This window comes from Branchiostoma floridae, chromosome 9 (genome assembly GCF_000003815.2).
Source record: "Branchiostoma floridae strain S238N-H82 chromosome 9, Bfl_VNyyK, whole genome shotgun sequence".
Taxonomy (NCBI): Eukaryota; Metazoa; Chordata; class Leptocardii; order Amphioxiformes; family Branchiostomatidae; genus Branchiostoma; species Branchiostoma floridae.
This window is the reverse complement of record NC_049987.1, coordinates 13,549,215-13,549,957: the sequence shown is the minus strand read 5'-3', so window position 1 is coordinate 13,549,957 and position 743 is coordinate 13,549,215. Positions and strand designations below refer to the sequence as shown.

General features: G+C 53.7%; 1 protein-coding gene across 1 annotated transcript in view; it reads left to right on the top strand.

Moving 5' to 3' along the window:
- Window positions 1-743, top strand: part of LOC118422174 (loricrin-like) — a 2,205-nt gene that overhangs the window by 770 nt on the left and 692 nt on the right. The window contains exon 2 of the mRNA XM_035829690.1: window positions 119-718. Within this exon, the coding sequence (XP_035685583.1) occupies window positions 119-718 (600 nt within the window). The remainder of the gene's footprint in view (window positions 1-118; window positions 719-743) is intronic.

Here is a 743-nt window from a genome sequence, read left to right as displayed (position 1 = left end):
GTATTTCTATATCGTGGAAAATTAAATCAGTTATGAAATAAAGAATCATCATTAGTTAAACAGGTACGTTTCTCTGATGAGCATAATTTGATGATCATACATTTATGTTCCTTACCAGGTGAAACTCTGAAGATCCTGGTCGGACAAGAAGGTGTAAAGGACAGGGGAGACTGGGGTTTAGGGGGCTGGGGCGCAGGAGGAGGGGGCGGTACGTTTGTCACCAGGAGAGACAACAAGCCGCTCATCATCGCAGGGGGAGGGGGAGGGGGAGGACTGGGGCTAACAACTCACAACTCCCTGTGTGACGGAACTGTATCCACTACTGGCAACAAAAGTCCTGGAGAAGCCGGCTGCAGTGGAGGATCTAACGGACAGGGGGCGACAGAATGGAAGGGTAACGCAATGGGTGGGGGAGGGGGAGGGCTGCTGACAGATGGAGGGAGTTCTAGACGATATGGAGGCGACAGTTGTCAGAGTGGTGGGGAGGGTGGGAAGGCGTTTGTGAATGGTGGAGTGGGAGGGCGTTGGTCATGCGTCTTTGGTGTTGATGGTCGACTCGTTATATCAGGAGATAATGCTGATGGTGGGTTTGGTGGAGGTGGAGGGGGTTATGGGAGCTTTGGTGGAGGAGGTGGGGGAGGAGGGTACTCGGGCGGAGGCAGAGGAGAGTATAGGGTCAGTAATGGAGGAGGAGGAGGCGGCGGTTCGTTTAACTCCGGTACTGACACGAGCGGCAAGGATGG